At 44.4% G+C, this 16,574-nt stretch overlaps 1 protein-coding gene across 1 annotated transcript; it reads right to left on the bottom strand.

Annotated features, from left to right (window-relative positions):
• LOC100053336 (serine/arginine-rich splicing factor 3) lies at window positions 1–1,430 on the bottom strand. Its single transcript, XM_005602773.4, has one exon. It carries the CDS (start codon window positions 1,316–1,318, stop codon window positions 824–826), a length of 495 nt encoding a protein of 164 aa, XP_005602830.1. The 5' UTR covers window positions 1,319–1,430; the 3' UTR covers window positions 1–823.
• Between the last annotated feature and the right edge of the window lie 15,144 nt (window positions 1,431–16,574).

Here is a 16,574-nt window from a genome sequence, read left to right on the forward strand (position 1 = left end):
TTTTTTTTTTTTTGTAACCAAAACTTTAATCCCAAGGATTCTCACAAAACATATTACAAATGACAGCATGAAAAAAAATCTCGCACAGTTAACTCAAAAGTTCAGCTCTACAATGTACCCTTAAACTGGCAGGACACTGGTATCTTGAATAGTCTCAAATTTCCAAATAAAGAATGTTACAAAGAGTTATATATTCATATACAGCAATCACGTAAGGACCTTATGACCTAAAGCAAAGGTAAACTAACTTTCTTGAAACTCCTTAGATTCTACACCAACTAGACAACCTCTGCCCAGTGCGAAGACTAGTTGGATTCTTTAAAACAAAACCAAACCCCCACCAATTTAGTTTAATGGTACAACTTTAATTTTTACCTGCTGCCTTGTGTTCGCAGCAACTTCTAACGACTGATTTTTCAACTACAGTTGTACACCATATCCCAGCTATGGAAAAAGTCAGTCTTAGTTCAATTTCTGCCAGTTTTGTCTCCCTCATATTAAACATCACACTTTAGCTGGGCAGGAGTTAGAGGTTTATTATCAGTCTACGCAAGACTAAATAAAGTTCAAAGCAAATTCAATTTTGCTTAAGGGAACATTGTAAAGTAACAACTGGTATTACATGCCTCATACGATCCATTTCAAACCATAGAGAATTACAACTTTATGTGTCACTGTTCCAAGAGACAAAAAATGTGAACAGCTAAAACATCTTAAAAATGCACCAAGCTTATGAAGTCTCAAACAAAACTTGAATTTTCTGTACATACTCCTGTCAAATGAAGTTATTTCCTGTACGCCCCTCCTCTTGCAAACTGGTCTTCTATTTCCTTTCATTTGACCTAGATCGGCTACGAGACCTAGAGAAGGATCGAGACGGCTTATGATTTCTCTCCCGGGACAGTGATCTCTCTCTTCTCCTATCTCTCGAAAGGGACCTGCTCCGGCTGCGGGAGAAGCTTCTCCGTCTTGGAGATCTGCGTCGAGGTGGAGGACTCCTTCTCCGATAATCATCTCGAGGGCGGCGACCCCAAGAGGGAGGTGGACCACGATTTCGACTTCTCTTTTCACCATTAGACAGTTCCACTCTTACTCGGCAGCCACATAGTGTTCTCCCATCTAGCTCTCGGACAGCATCAGCTGCATCTCGGGGATCTTCAAATTCAACAAAAGCAAAGCCGGGAGGGTTTCTAGCAACCCACACGCTTCGGAGTGGTCCATAATAACCAAAAGCTCGTTCCAATTCAGTCTTGTTACCATTGTTTCCAAGATTACCTACATAAACCTTACAGTCCAATGGACAGGAATCACGATGCATTTCGAGATCTTGGGATAGAAATGCGGAGGCTCAAATCCACACACCCTCGGAAGGCTCTTCCCGCTCCCCTCCCGCCCGGACCCCGCAGATGCTCACGCTACCCCGGCGTCCACGAAATGGCGGAGAAATATAGTCTTTTATAGCTACCCATATATGATGCTTTTCATTCCTTTCTGGATTCAGGTGTTTATCTGATACCCTTGCCCTTCAGCCTGATAAACAACCTCTAGCACTTGTAGCGCAGGTCTCCTGAGAAAGGATTTTCTGTTTCGCTTGTCTGAAAATGTCTATATTTCATATCATTGCTTCCAGGAACTGTGGGTCCCCTGCGAGCAGACCAACAAGAAAAAATGCACGCAGCACGGTGATATGTCAGTCAAAGAAAAGCACTGTTTTTTCTTTCTGGTGAGAGGATGAGTGAGAAAATTATAGTTACAGCCAAGTGAGTGCCCAATACAGGAGACACTGGGTTTTTTAAAAACGTGTTTGGATCAGCAGAATATCTTTATTTTGTGGTTGCAAATCTTCCACTTCAAGTTAAAACAGAGACCCAGGACCATTCCATAGCAACCAGGAAGAACAAAGTCACAACCAACAGCCCCTGTGACTGCTCCTCGTGAAGCACAAATGAGTGCAGTGGGCATTTCTCTGGCTGCTCCTGTTTCTTCGTCAGGAGCAAAGCTGTAAGCACCATTACTCTCCTCTGCAAGCCCCTCTCTGCCTACAGTGGAGCAGAAGTCTCTCTGCATTGTAGATTCAAGACCAAAGATTCCCTTCAGCATGTTTCAGTGCAGTTTCTTTCTGGCGAACTTTGATGTGTATCCTCACCCTAGGCTTGCATGGCAGCATGGTTTATCAGGAATGGTTAGTTTCTTGGGTTGGGTTCCTCCAAGCAAATATTGAGACAGGAATCATGTGCAAATAATTTTTTAAGGAAGCGCTCCAGGGAAAAACAGCGGAGGGAAAGAAGTAAAGGAAGGGGAAGAAGCCAGCAAGACTAGGATGTCGGCCACGCCCCAACCTCAGCCTGATCCACAGGGGAGCTCTGAAGGGTAAGTTACCCCTCGGAGTTTGTCCCTCCTCAAACAAAGGAGCCCGGCTTTGTACTCCTGCACCTGTCAGCAGCCACGGCCGTGGGGAGGAGGGGCACATAAACTCCTGGGCACTTCCTGCTCCCTTTGTGTGCTGGTGTGCAGAGTAGCCCCAATAGCCGAGGGTGATCCTCTCAACAAGGTCACAGGCACAAGCCCTTGGAAACAAAGGGCACAGAAGCTGCAGGATGACCAAACAGAAACAGTGAAAAGGATTGTGATATTGTGATTAATAAGAAGAAATGTGTATATTTGGTCTTCGTCCCAATTCCTGGCACAGAGCTCCAAAAATCCTTGGAATTTTTTGTGATGAGAGCAATAAAGGCATTTTTAAAATTATGTTAATCAGGTGACTTGGGAAGTCCCTAGGTGACCTCAGGTTGGGCTGGTTGCCAGAGGAACCAACCACATGATTCTAGGGTTGGAACTTTCAGTCCCATCCCCCCACCTCCAGGGAAGGGAAAAGGCCTGGAGATTGCGTTCAGTCCCAGTGGCCAATGATATAATCAATCATGCCTATGTAATGAAGCCTCCACAAAACCCCAAAAGGACGAGGTTTGGAGAGCTCCCAGGTTGGTGACACGTGGAGATTCGGGGAGAGTGGCGAGCTGGGAGAGAGCATGGAAGCTCCTCACCCCTTCCCACATACCTTGCCCTATGCATCTCTTCCATGTGGCTGTTCCTGAGTTATATCCTTTTATAATAAACCGGTAATTTAGTACGTAGAATGTTTCTCTGAGTTCTGTGAGCCACGCCAGCAAATTCATCAAACCCAAGGAGGGGATGGTGGGAACCTCCGACCTATAGCCGGTCTGTCAGAAGCCCAGGTGACAATCTGGATTTGCGATTGGCATCTGAAGTGGGGTGGGAGCAGTCTTGTAGGACTGAGCCCTCGGCCTGTGGGAATCTGACACTATCTCCAGGTGGATAGTGTTAGAATTGAGTTGAATTGTAGGACACTCAGCTGGTATTGGAAATTGTTTGGTGTGGGGAAGTAACCCCACATATCAGGACTGGAATCAGCATTAGAGGGATTCAAGGGGACATGGGCGAGGCACCGACAGCATTGGCTGTGGTTGGGCACTTAGGAATGGAAGGCCTTGACACACTTAAAAAAATGCTTTGCACGACTTTAGTAGAGCATCACTTAATATATAATTTTTTTTAAGTGGGTGCCCCTAGGAGTATAGTGGAAAGTTTCATGGGCAAACCCATTAATATTTCAAAGTGAGAACATGTTGTCTCTTTTTTTTTTTTTTAAAGATTTTTTTATTTTTTCCTTTTTCTCCCCAAAGCCCCCCGGTACATAGTTGTATATTCTTCGTTGTGGGTCCTTCTAGTTGTGGCATGTGGGACGCTGCCTCAGAGTGGCTTGATGAGCAGTGCCATGTCGGCGCCCAGGATTTGAACCAACGAAACACTGGGCCGCCTGCAGTGGAGCGCGCGAACTTAACCACTCGGCCACGGGACCAGCCCCGAGAACATCTTGTCTCTTTGATAGCTGTGCATCTTATACTTGCAAGAACTAAGGGCAAGATCTAAGCCATTTGGTTCAGGTTTCTGCACATGTCTTGGCCAATTTCATTTTCAAAATCCTATTTTGACATTTTACCCTCCCTGCTGAATCTACGGGGAAAGTCAACAGTAAATTTTTGCTGCTTCTGAGAGGCCTCACAGACTTCCTTTCCAGTTTGTCCTATAAAATGTACTTCACATTATATTAAAGGACAGGGGTATTTCAAATCTGAGTGTGAAAGCTTTTAACAGTTTTTTTTTTTTTTTAAAGATTGGCACCTGAGCTAACATCTGTTGCCAATCTTTTTTTTTTCCTTCTTCTTCTTCTCCCCAAAGCCCCCCAGTACATAGTTGTATATTCTAGTTGTGAGTGCCTCTAGTTGTGGCATGTGGGACGCCGCCTCAGCGTGGCCTGATGAGCAGGGCCATGTCTGTGCCCAGGATCCAAACCAGTGAAACCCTGGGCCGCAGAAGCAGAGCTCTCAAACTTAACCACTTGGCCACGTGGCTGGCCCCTAACAGCTCTTTGATGACAATAGTATATTATATTTTGCATATAGCGATATTTCTATATGTCTTGTGAACATAGATTTATATTTATGTGATAAATATTTCTTCATCTGGATGAAATTAAACAGAAGTAATTGTTTTGTGGATTGTGCCTTTCCATTATATGCTTAAAAAATGACAGTACTATGGTCCACAATGGAACACGTTCGAACACATCAAAAGCTTCCATCAGACTTCCTTCATCCTGCCCACTTCATTCACGTGAGCCGCGCCACGGATCATGTGAGTGAAGCCAAGGGGAAGACTCTTGGGCGCCCTCAAGTGGCCATCTGGGGGAATACCTGTAAGGTGATCTGGGTGAAGACCACCAGCCTCTACATACTTTCCCTCTGAGTTTGGGGCCTGGTTTTGGAGAAGAGCAACATTTAAGAAAGTTGCCAAAGGAGCCTAGTTGGTGGGTAAGGACAACAAAGCCATGGATGAGAAGAGAGAAAACGGTTGCAGTAGCCAAAGCATCTTCATCTCATAAGGCTTCTTTAGAAGATAGCTGGTAAGGCATGAGAAGTCACTAAGCTAAAGACTTTTGGAGATTTATTGCTCTTCATTGTTTTTCCAGTTCTCCATAGATATGAACAACCCAAAAGTCATAGCCAGAATCAATAAAAATATTGACAGATTGATTAGAAGGGTACATGTTTTGATTAAAAAAGTTAGTTCAGGAGCCGGCCAGGTGGCGCAGTGGTTAAGTTCACACGCTCTGCTTCGGCAGCTCAGGGTTTGTGAGTTTGGATCATCTTTCTCAGCAAAAAGAGGAAGATTGGCAACAGATGTTAGCTCAGGGCTAATCTTCCTCACAAAAAAAAAACCAAACAAAAACAAATAAAATATCCAGACAGTTCATGACTGTGCAGATGTCCGACATCAAAGGGGAACGTTACCCCACCTCGTGCCCTGGAACCGATGAACAGATCTGTCCATGTAAAAGATAATAGTAAGATGCCTTTGAGGCCAATATAGGTTCAGTCAGTTGGACAGTAACTGTGTATCGGTTGAAAACCCAATGTATTAGTCAGGGTCCTGGCAGAAAAGAGATGGTGCACTCAAAAGGGGGCATTTAAGAGAGGCTAATTAAGGGATTATTTACAAAAATATGGGCAGGTTGGGGGAACCAGCAAGGGATGGAACTAACAACAGACGGAAGCTACCGCCAGACTCGAGAAGGCAAAGGGAAGGAGCAGTTCCTGGAGCCTCAGTAATATGGCCTTGGTAAAAGGATGCACCACTATTGAACCACGGCCTGGCCTCTACTCCCACCCTCTGCGTGCCATTGGGCAGACCCAACCTCCTGATTCACGGAGGGGAGCAGAGAGTGGTTCTGAAGGGCCAAACAGAAGAAACCCAACGCACTCAATTGGGTTAAAAAATTAGAGTACTTTGGGGCCGGCCCGTGGCCGCATGGTTAAGTTCACATGCTCCGCTTCAGCAGCCCAGGGTTTTGCCAGTTCGAATCCTGGGCGGGGATGTGGCACCGCTCATCAAGCCATGCTGAGGTGGCGTCCCACATGCCACAACTAGAAGGACCCACAACTAAAATATACAACTATGTACTGGGGGGACTTGGGGAGAAAAAGCAGAAAAGAAAAGTTAGAGTATTTTATTTAACAAGATTTTCTGAGGTGGGGCAGCTCCATGGTTGGTATATCAGTGATGTCATGGAAGACCCAAAGTCCTTCCATCTTTCTACTCTGCCCTCCCCAGGTTAGCTTCTGTCCTGGTCACAAGAAGGTTGTTGCCACTGCAGCTCCAGGTGCCACACTCAGGCCCAACAATGACTTCCTGGGGAGGGAAGAGGGTCCTTATTTATTTATTTATTTATTTATAGGAAGATTAGCCCTGTGCTAACATCTGCGGCCAATCCTCCTCTTTTTGCTGAGGAAGACTGGCCCTGAGCTAACATCCATGCCCATCTTCCACTACTTTATATGTGGGACGCCTACCACAGCATGGCTTGCCAAGCGGTGTCATGTCTGCACCCGGGATCTGAACCGGCGAACCCTGGGCGGCCAAAGCGGAACTTGCACACTTAACCGCTGTGCCACAGGGCCAGGCCCCCTGGGGCATCTTCTTTTAGGAATGAGGAAACTTTCCTCAGAAGCCTCCCCAGGAGATTTCTGTTTGTGTCTCAGAATGGATATGTATGTATCACATATCCCTTCTGGACCAATCCCCATCCTAGGGAACGGTACCTGACTCATCCAGATTTGCCCTTGAGCTACATAGAGTGTCAGTCTCTAGGGGAAGAAGGATGTGCATAGATGTCTGCACAAAATCAAGATTCTGTTAATGAAAAAGAGGAGAGAGGGGTTGTGTGAAGGCAAACAGACGTGTGCAAAAAATTATGAGTTTTTTAGTATGTTGGAATTATATTTTGGTTTTTAGAAGGAGCCCTGTACCTGAAGGGGAGCAGACTTCCCCTGTCCCCCATTTAGAGGAGCACCAAGGCAAAAATAGAATTCTCCAACAGGAAAGATGTCCGAGCCACAGAACACAGGCTGGAGGCACACCCGGGTCTACCGATTGCAAGGAGAATTATAACAGGCGATAGGGAGTTGTCTCCATGAGTCTTTGTACAACAGAGGTAAACTTTTTTCAATGGCAGAAAAGAGTGAAGTACTTACCAGAATCGAGGATACCTAATGCTGGGGCCAAGAGGACTTGTTTAAAGGAAGAAAAAGCCTTTTAGATTTGAAGGCCTAGATAATCATTTAATGTAATCATCTAATGTTGTTAGCTTCTTGAGTCAGATGCAGTAGAGGTTTTATATTTGAAGTGCGATTTAATATTTACTGTCAGCAAAAGCCAGATGTGTCCAAGAAGGTATGCATCTGTGCGATTGTGGTGAGCCCAGGTCGCTCGAGCATGGCTAATTCCCCAGAAGAAAATGCGTGTCTCTCTTTTACTGATTTGTAGCATCCAAGCAGTAGGCTTGGGACAGGCATAACTGTAATTTGTTTTAGAGGCTCTGTGGCCCTTGAGGGCACAAGAGAAAAGGGAGATTAAGAAATCTCATTTGAGGCCTTTTAGTGAGGAGGAGGCCAGCAGACGGCTGTTACCGTACTGGATGAGAACACAGTTTTCAGGAAATGTTATGATACTTAAATCACTTTTAAGAATTAGTACAGGAGTTCCGAGCTGAAACTGCAGATTGAATGTGCACACCTAGATTCACTCACTCTAAAAACCCTTAAAAAAACATAGTAAAGTGGGTTTTTTTTAAACTACAATAAATCTACAAGGATGAGGAGAACATAAGAGACAACAGTAACAAAATTTTGGAAGCCAGATAGCAGAAAAAGAATGCTGAAGAGTTGGCCCCATGGCCGAGTGGTTAAGTTCGCACGCACCCAGGGTTCACCAGTTTGGATCCTGGGTATGGACATGGCACTGCTCATCAAGCCATGCTGGGGTGGCATCCCACATAGCAGAGCCAGAATATACAACCACGTACTGGGGGCTTTGGGGAGAAGAAGAAGAAAACAAAATGAAAGATTGGCAACAAATGTTGGCTCAGGTGCTAATCTAAAAAAAAAAAAAGAGTGCTGACTGTTTTAGCAGATCTAAGAAGGGCCAATTCCTGGGCCAGTAGTGGGCAAAGGTGAAAATCAACCCAGTTTATACCACAGAATCCTAAAAAAGCACAGCAACTGACAGAACCAGGTATCTCTGGAATTGGGAGCGAAAGGAGGGTCTCAAATAACAAGGATTGGATGAAAGCAGTTTGAAAGCAGTTGGATTCCTTGATCCTCTTACCCACCGCAAACCTTTGGACTTGGTTTCCCATTAGTTCACTCATTGTGACCATGTTTACTTTTAATTCTTCTTTTTGCTGAGGAAGACTGGCTCTGAGTTAACATCGTGCCCATCTTCCTCTACTTTATATGTGGGATGCCTACCACAGCATGGCCTGCCAAGCAGTGCCATGTCCACACCGGAGATCCAAACTGGTGAACCCCAGGCTGCTGAAGCGGAACGTGTGAACTTGACCACTGTGCCACTGGGCCGACCCCTTCTTTTAATTCTTTGAACATATTTTCTTCTAGATTTTTGAACGTACTTTTAATTTTCTTAAAGTCTTTGCTAAATCCAACATCAGGACCATCTTGGGGTCAGTTTCTATTGACTCTTGGTCATCATTGTTTTTATTATGGGTCACATTTTCCCGTTTTCTTACATGTGTAAGAATTTTAGGTTGTTTAATGGAGGCTATGAGTAATACACTGCAGAGGCTCCAGATTCTGTTACCTGCTTTACCTCTAGTATATGTTTTACTCTCAACTCTGCAGCAGCCTCTCTCTGGGATACCTCATGTAGTCTTCCCCTACACATGTGCATCCCAGCCCGTGGTCAAGGACTCATGGGGGACCTGCCACATAGATTTCTGTCTCACACACACACAGCAGCATCCTCTCCAGTGCCAGGACCTGTAGACTGCAGTTGCTTCAGCAGCCCTGAACTCTGATCTCTGCCTCTTCAACACAGTAGGGCGTCCCTACTCTACTAGGACTCCAGCTTGCTGGGCTGTAATTGGAAAACCCTTCCCCAGCAGAAAGCCAAAGCGATTTGGGGCTCATCACATGCTTCTTCTTCTTTTAGGAAACACTCTCATGCACTGGCTGTTGTCCAATGCCTGGGAATGATTACTCATACCTTTTGTCCAGTTTTATGGTTTTTTATGGCAGGAAGGCTAATCTGGTACCAGGAATTACATTATAGCTGGAACCCTTACCTGATATATTTCTATTTCCTTCTGGCATCCTTCCTTCCCCTCCTCTTCACCCATTTAAGCAAGTTCTGTGTTTTTTGGCTCAGAGATGAAACAATAATAAAAGCAGAAAACAATAGTCCAAAAACAGTAGTTTCCAAAAACCTAAGCCTATTAAGAAGATAGAGTTCTCTAAGGAGACTTGATAAAAGCCTTTTAAGCAGGGGAAAGAGAAAGGAGAAATTGATGTGTGACAGCAGTGAGGAGGTGGGTTCAGGAACGAAAGGCTCAGAGCCCTGCTCCATGGGCAGCATCCCAAGGAAGAGAGAGGGCACTACTGTCTAGGGTGTGTAGGCAAGCCATGCCACAGGCAGCCTCTCCCAGATTTCCATGCCCTTGTTTCTCACTGAAGCAGCAGAAAGATTCCCAGGGCCCCCAAAGTAGGAATAGAAGTTGAGGAGAGTTTACAGACCTGAAGAAGGCGGATACACAGGAACAAGGTACTTCTTTGTGACCAATGAGGAAGGAAAATAAGGACCAACCACTGTCCAACCCACTCCTTGGCACAATGTGAGCCTCTAGAACTCAGACATCATATAGCAGAAAGGAAGGAAAACCCCAAATTCCTGAGGTTAATTTGCTGTCGCTCTAGCAGATGGGAGATCAAAAGATAAATTGTTATATAGAAATAAAGAAAATACTATTTGTTGCAAACCTAAATTGGTGAGCTGATATTCATGCTGTACCCTCAAGGCCACCATTTATAAGGACTTGACTGAGAGCTTCACATCCATGATCTCATTTAAGTTCATCTCATTTATTGGGAGTCCATTACCTCCTACGCCCTCTGATGATTCTTCTGAAATGGCAGATATACCTGCCTGAGGAAAAATTAATAATAAAGATGTACATTTCCTCTGTGCCAGGCTTGATGCTAAAGGCTTTATGTCACTTATCCTCATACTCAAACTATGAGACATGTAGTACTGCCTCCGTTTTGCAAATGTGGAATCTGAAATTCAGAATTGTAAAATGAGTGTGGTTTTAATTAGTTAATTTTTTTGTGAGGAAGATTGGCCCTGAGCTAACATCTGTTGCCAATCTTCCTCTTTTTGCTTGAGGAAGACTGTCCCTGAGCTAACATCTGTGCCAATCTTCCTCTGTTTGGTATGTGGAATGCTACCACAGCGTGGCTTGATGAGTGGTGCATAGGTCCATGCTGGGATGTGAACCTGCTAACCCTGGGCCGCGGAAGCAGAGTGCATGAACTTAACCACTTTGCCACCAGGCTGGCCCTGAGTGTGGTTTCTAGATTCAAACCCACTAGAAGCTTTACTGTATGTTACTTACAACTTGTGTGGGGAAAACTAGATCCAGGAGTCTAATAGCGAGCATCTACAATATGACTTATAAAGTGCATTTATTTCCAGTTTAAATAAACTCCCTTTTATTCCCTACAACAAATATTCTAAGATTCAATGAATAATGTTCTTGGCTAAATATTGTATTCTGGGAAGACATTAAATAAGAACTTTGTAGTCAACATTGTTCTGTTTTTTTATCTTTCTGTACTTTAGTTGGGATATTTTCTATTGGCTTGTCTTCAACTTTACTATCTCTTGCCTCTGCTGTGTCCAGTCTGCTGCTCAGACCATCTGAATTCTTTATTTCAGATATTATATCTGTCAATTCTTGAGTGTTCATTTGGTTTTTATAAATTCCAATTCTCTGTTGAAATTCTCCACCTTGTCACCATTTTGTCCATTGTTCCCGCTATTTTCTTTAACATATTTAAATAGTCATTTTTTTAGCAGAGCATTTAATTATTTTATTGAGGTTGTAATGGTTTATAACATTGTGTAATTTCAGGTATATATTATTATAGATCAGTTTCTGTAGGCTGCATCGTGCTCATCACCAATAGTCTCATTTTTATCCATCACCAATATGTGCCCCTTTACCCCTTTCTCCCACCCCCAACCCCCTTCCCCTCTGGTAACCACTAATCTGTTCTCTTTATCCGTGTGTTTGTTCATCTTCCACATATGAGTGAAATCACGCAGTGTTTGTCTTTCTCTGTCTCACTTATTTTGCTTAAGATAATTCCCTCAAAGTCCATCCATGTTGCTGTGAATGATGTGCTTTTGTCTTTTTTATGGCTGAGTAGTATTCCATTGTGTATATACACCACATCTTCTCTACCCAGTCATCAGTCCATGGGCACATGGGTAGCTTCCACATCTTGGCTATTGTGAATAATGCTGCAGTGAACATAGGGGTGCATAAGTCTCTTTGAATTGTTGATTTCCAGTTCTTTGGATAGATACCCAGTAGTGGGATAGCTGGATTGTATGGTATTCTTATTTTTAATTTTTTGAGACATCTCCATACTGTTTTCCATAGTGGCTGCACCAGTTTGCATTCCCACCAGCAGTGTACGAGGGCTCCCTTTTCCCAAATCGCCTCTAACATTTGTTTACATAGTCATTTTAAAGTCCTTGACATCCAGATCAGATGTGGGTCTGCTATTGTCTCATTTTTTCTCTTGATTATCAGTCACATCGCCCTACTGTATTAGTTTTCCATTGCTGCTATAATAAATTACCACAGATTTAGTGGTCTAAGACAACACTTACTTATTGTCTTACAGATCTGGAGGTCAAAGGTCCAAGATCAGTCTCCCTGGGCTAAAGTCAAGGTGTGAGCAGGGCTGGTTCCTCCTAGAGGCTCCAGGGGAGAAGCCATTTCCCTGTCTTTGCAGTTTCTAGAGGCCACCTGCATTCCTTGGCTTGTGAGCCTTCCCTAGCATAACTCCGACCTCTTGCTTCCATTCTCACACCTCCTAATGCTGACTCTAACCCTTCTGCTCCCCTCTCATAAGGACCTTGTGATTAAACTGGACCCACCTGGATAAGCCAGGACAATCTCCTCATCTCAAGATCCTTACCTTTATCACATCTGCAAAGTCCTTTTACCTTGTAAAGTAACACATTCACAGGTTCCCGGAGTAGGACAGAGACACCTGTGGGAGGCTGTTGTTCAGTCTACCGCACCTCTTTTTCTATGACTTGTAAGTTTTTAGTATATGCCAATATTGTGTATAACAGACTCTCAGAGGGTGAAGCCAATCGTACTTTCTCCCAGACAGGTCACTTATCCTTAATCAGACAATGTAGTTGAAGAGGATGATGCCTCTATCCAATGAGGAACTGAGCTGAGTTGGGGTGAGGTGCCGTGTTAGTTAGACTCCACCTCTGTTTTCAATTATCTTGAGACTGAGACCCGTCTTGTGTTTGCTGAAGGCCCTTCCCTCAGCGGAACTCCGTCTGCCCAACACCAAGAGACTGTGATACCAGCTCAACACAAGGTTGACATAAGGGGAGCCATATTGTAGAAAAGAAGCCATATTGTAACTTTGAATGACCTCTGATTAACTAACCCCAGACATGCCCTCTAGATTTGATGACCCCTCCCCGCTGTGATAAGTTGATGACTTTATTCTTTTGAGTTCTTTAGGAATGTGGTGACTCCCAGGCAGAGAGTCTATGTGATAGCCATCATCAATGAGAACTGAAAGATCTGGATATGGGGTGTTGCTCCGGTCTCTGATGCATGTCCAGTAAAACAAAAGACTATCAGGAACTGAGACCAGATGCCTCCCCCACCCAGAGGCCAGCCCCCTATATAACTGGCCTGTAGTCTTTGTTCTGTAAGACAGTTCCTTTGGACATTAGTGAGCCATCTTCCCCCTTGCTAGCAAGCTGTAATAAAACCCGTTCTCTCCTACCAACTTGCCCGTTGACTACTGGCATGTCTTGAGGTGGGCAGACGATCCCTGCCCCCCCCACCCTGCCCCCAGCCTTGGGCGGTACCAACTGCAGATCTTATTCAGGCCTTTCCAGCCCAGACCCCTACCTGGGCCCTTCCCTCGCTGCCCTTCCCACCCTAGTCTACCCCAGCACTCAGCCCATGGGGAAAAAAAGCCTCATCTCCAGGAACCTTCTAGATTTCTAGATTCTAGTCTGTAAGGGTGCCTGAGTGACCTCAACAGTTCAGTGTAAACCAAGCCCACTCTTTAGCCTATGCCCAGACTTCACAAATGCACCCCGGAAAAAAAGGACCAACAATCTTAGCTCGCCTAAAATGGGCTCTTCTCTCTCTGCTTTCATTGCTCTCTAACGTCCTTAAAAATATGATTTTTGTAACTTATCTTTTTTTTTTTCCTGATTGTTGCAGCAGGAATGGTGACTTAGTGACACCTACTACATCCTACTCTGAAGCAGAAGTTCCTTGTGAATAACATTGAATATTCTGGGAAGAACTTTCTAGTTAACCCTGATCTGTCAGAAAGCTTCTTGCATCTTCTTAGCAAACATAACAAAAGACAGACTATGCATAACGTCAAATTTAAGTAAGATCTTTTTCCATCTACCTGGTCTCTTAACTGTGTTCTTTGTTTACTTTGCTCCTGAGTGGTTAGGAGTGCAAATATACTTAGCTTACTAGCATAGTACTTTGAAAATTCAATGTATTTGATATAATAGGATTTGTTCTTCCTAAGGCTTATAAAATACCATTGCAACTTCTAGTTTTTTGCATTTTTAAAATTCTGTATTTAATATTATGAGTAGGTAACATCTTCAAATGTTCAAATGTCAAAAGATATAAAAGGATATACAGTGAAGTCTTTCTCTGACTCCTTCTGCCACGTACCCAGTTCCCTCTCCCCAACAGGTACCCATGAATATTAGTTTTACTTATCAGAAAAGTTTAACTGCATTTGCAAGCAGATACATATAAACACTATTTTTCTCCTCCTTTTCAACACAAACAGTAGTATACTATGCCTACTGTTGTGTACTTCTTTTTTTAAACACAACAAAAGTACTTGTCTTTATTATTGACTCATGTTACTGAAAAGTCCATGGCATGGCTGACAGCACGGCAGGATCCAGGGTCTTGGACAATCATGCCAGAACCCCAATTCTTTCTCTCTCTTGCCTGCACTCTCCTCTGTGGTGGTTTCATCCTCAGGCCTGCTCCCACCCTCTCCCACATGGTGTTCCCCTCTCAGTCTCAGTTTCAGGATGATATCCTGACAGTGTGGCAACCCCACCAGAAAGGGCACAGCCTGCCATATGCCCAATAAATTCTAGTGAAGTCCTGGAGAGAGATCTCGTGGGACCAGCTGGAGTCACAGGCCCATCCCTGAACCAACTGCCAAGGCCAAGTTGGTGGGATACGCTGATTGGCCTGGCCTGAGTCACATGTCGCCCTCTGGAGTGCAGGCTTGAGAAGTCAGGCCCACATCGGCTTGAGTCACGGGCTGGGAGGTGGGAGGGGGCGCTTTCCAAAGGGATGTCGAGGTGCTGTGAGCAGAAGCTCCTCCACAAGTGAAAACAACGCACGTTTACTGTGAAAGGTGCTGTTTTGTTGCCTTTAGGTTTTTGGCTCTTTCATGCCTGGAAGCTGCCATTTAATGCCAAATACACGTGTGGCTGGGGCCCTAGCACTGGCTGTTGGAAAATGCCCCAGGTGGAGAGGGCCACTCTGTGTTTTCTTAGATGCTGTATTTTCTGTTTGGCAGCTATTAACCACAGGGCCAAACTAACAGCCCAAGTTGTTTACATTTCCCGCGATCCTGCTCTTGTGAGCACAGAAAGTCCTATTACAAACCCTCCAGTCAATCCCGGGTCCATACCCACAGCCTCCTCCTTTATCACACACTGCCAGTACTCCCCCGCCCTAAATCAGCCCAGGGCCAGGTACCAGACATCCTGGGACAGCCCCTGTGCCCCAGGCCTGCTGCAATTATTCGAACTAGGAGCTTATCAGGTAAACACTCAAAAGGAAAAAACGTGGGGCGGGGTGGGGGTAATGGTCAGGGACAGACAAGTGACAGAAAGAAAAACAAGAGGAAAAACGTAACCCACCTAGAGATACAGCTGTGTGACTGCTCTAAAAGATTTCGTTCAAGAGGAAAAAAGGAGGGGAGTAAGGGAGACAGATTGGGCTGCAGACGGACGTGGAGAGGCTGCTGCTAGAAGCTCGGGCCGTCCCCTCCCTTATCAGCCAGAGGCAGAAACTAAAAACCACTGCTTCAGGCGGCTAAAAGCCTAAAACAGAAGAAAAAGCTGGGGAGGGGGTGGGGAGAAGAAAAGAGAAAAACCAACCAAATTCTAGATACAGGGGGAGAAAATAACAGGTAACTAAATTATATATATATGATAGTTTAACATAAATATACAGTAGATACATTATATATGTATATTTGATATCTAAGTTAAAACAAAGGTCCTTAATTTAACCCAGTTGGAAATCCAAAATGTATATACAAAAATTCAATACTGAAAGAATTCATATAATAAAAAGATAAAAAGGATGTTGATTGGTTTTTGTGCTTCTACAACCCAGGTTCTAAATCGACTTCAGCCATTTGCTAAAATGCACCAATTGACAATAATCACTATCGGGGCTCAAATTATAGTTTACCTGGGGATCTCACTAAATTTAAACATCGTGCCCCCTATAATCTTAAGAAAGTAACTAAATACAAAATAGAGAAAAAAATAGGAACGCCTCGCCTCTGGTCCTAGGAGCCGCTGCCCTATAAACATCCCATATTGGGCACACGCATTATAACACGATGAATAATAAAATTAAATCTTTGGCGCTTACAAATTAGCTTGATACGATGGGACCCCGTGGACTCCCCAGTTAAAATAGTTAATATGGCCTAATGTAAGTTAGAACAGGGCCTTCAAGGATTAAAATTTATTATATAAAACCTAACTAATAAAGCGGTCATTATGCCCACTGCTTCTCCACTTGCCGGCCCAATTTTGCCTATTCTTAAACCTGGAAAAGATAAAGGGTGCTGTATTACTTAGCTCAGCTCATCAGACAAAATACCACAGACTGGGTGACTTAAACAACAGAAGTTTATTTTCGCCCAGTTCTGGTGGCTGGAAGCAAAAGGTCAAAGTACTGGCTGACTCAGGGTCCGGGGAGGCCTCTCTTCCAGCAGCCTTCTCAGTGGGTCCTCACATGACTTCTCTCTGGTCATGTGGAGAGGGAGGTCTCTCTCTTCCTCTTCTTATAGGGCTCCCAGTCCTATTGGATCGGAGCCCCACCCTTATGACCTCATTTCCCCTTAGTCACCTTCATAAAGGCCCTGTCTCCAAATACAGTCACATTAGGGGTTGGGGCTTCAATGTATAAACTTTGGGAGGACACAAACATTCAGTCCCTAACAGGCGCTCCTAGGCGGATTACTACAACATTAATGCTCTGGTCCCATCCACTAGGGCCCCCACACCCAATATCCCACGTTATTGAATTACTGCCTCTACCCAATCAACATCCGGTAAATATCTTG

This window comes from Equus caballus, chromosome 1, assembly GCF_041296265.1.
Source record: "Equus caballus isolate H_3958 breed thoroughbred chromosome 1, TB-T2T, whole genome shotgun sequence".
NCBI lineage: Eukaryota > Metazoa > Chordata > Mammalia > Perissodactyla > Equidae > Equus > Equus caballus.

Bases quoted from the DNA above. Each gene is read 5' to 3' on its own strand.
- LOC100053336 (XM_005602773.4), bottom strand. From the start codon at position 1,318: ATGCATCGTGATTCCTGTCCATTGGACTGTAAGGTTTATGTAGGTAAT.